The 744-nt window shown below is 30.4% G+C and overlaps 1 protein-coding gene across 1 annotated transcript in view; it reads right to left on the reverse strand.

Annotated features, from left to right (window-relative positions):
- LOC136088405 (uncharacterized) overlaps window positions 1-46 on the reverse strand; it is a 339-nt gene extending 293 nt beyond the window's left edge. The window contains exon 1 of the mRNA XM_065812112.1: window positions 1-46. This exon is cut by the window's left edge and continues 293 nt beyond it. Coding sequence (XP_065668184.1) covers window positions 1-46 — 46 coding nt within the window.
- Window positions 47-744: the final 698 nt, after the last annotated feature.

Raw genomic sequence — 744 nt, forward strand, 5'->3', positions numbered from 1 at the left:
CTTGCTCCCTACTCTCACTACAGATCACAATGTCATCAGCAAACATCATAGTCCAAGGGGGCTCCTGTCTAACATCCTAACTAACTTAATGAATAGAAAAAATTTAAATATAAAATAATAACGTAAATAAAGTAACTAGACTGATTATTTGCTACAGAGTGACCCAAAATATTAAAAGTAGAGATGGAAATCGAATCTTTTTTTTATAGTTCGGGTCGGGTTCGGTTCGGTTAAATCAATTGTTTGATTTCGGCACGGTCTTAAGCGCAGTTCGGGTTCTAGTCAATTTGGTAAAAACTAAAGTTCAGGTTCGGTTCGGTATCAACCAAATTGTTTTTTTATTAGTTTGATTAGTTACGTGATATTATACGAATAAATTAAAGTGATGTTATGGTACTTCTCTATCAATAAGTGAAAAACTTAAATTTTTTTGATTTTTTGATTTAAGTGAAATATTAACAAAACTTTTACGAGGAGACCAAAAGCATATATATCTAAGTTTAAAAAAGTTTAGGAATGGGTATGACTACAATTTTAACCTTAATCGAATATTTAAATCTAGCAGAATCTTTTTTTAGATCAACTTTAGGGGAAAAAAAATTGTGAATGTTGTCCTAGATGTATTATAACTAAAAGTAGAATTAATATCCAACTTTAGTTTTAGGTTCAGATTTTTATTTGTTCTTTTAGCAATCATGTCAGCCTTGTGCCGTCTGCCTATTTAACCTTGTTTTATGACAAGAT

This window comes from Hydra vulgaris, chromosome 12 (assembly GCF_038396675.1).
Source record: "Hydra vulgaris chromosome 12, alternate assembly HydraT2T_AEP".
Taxonomy (NCBI): Eukaryota; Metazoa; Cnidaria; class Hydrozoa; order Anthoathecata; family Hydridae; genus Hydra; species Hydra vulgaris.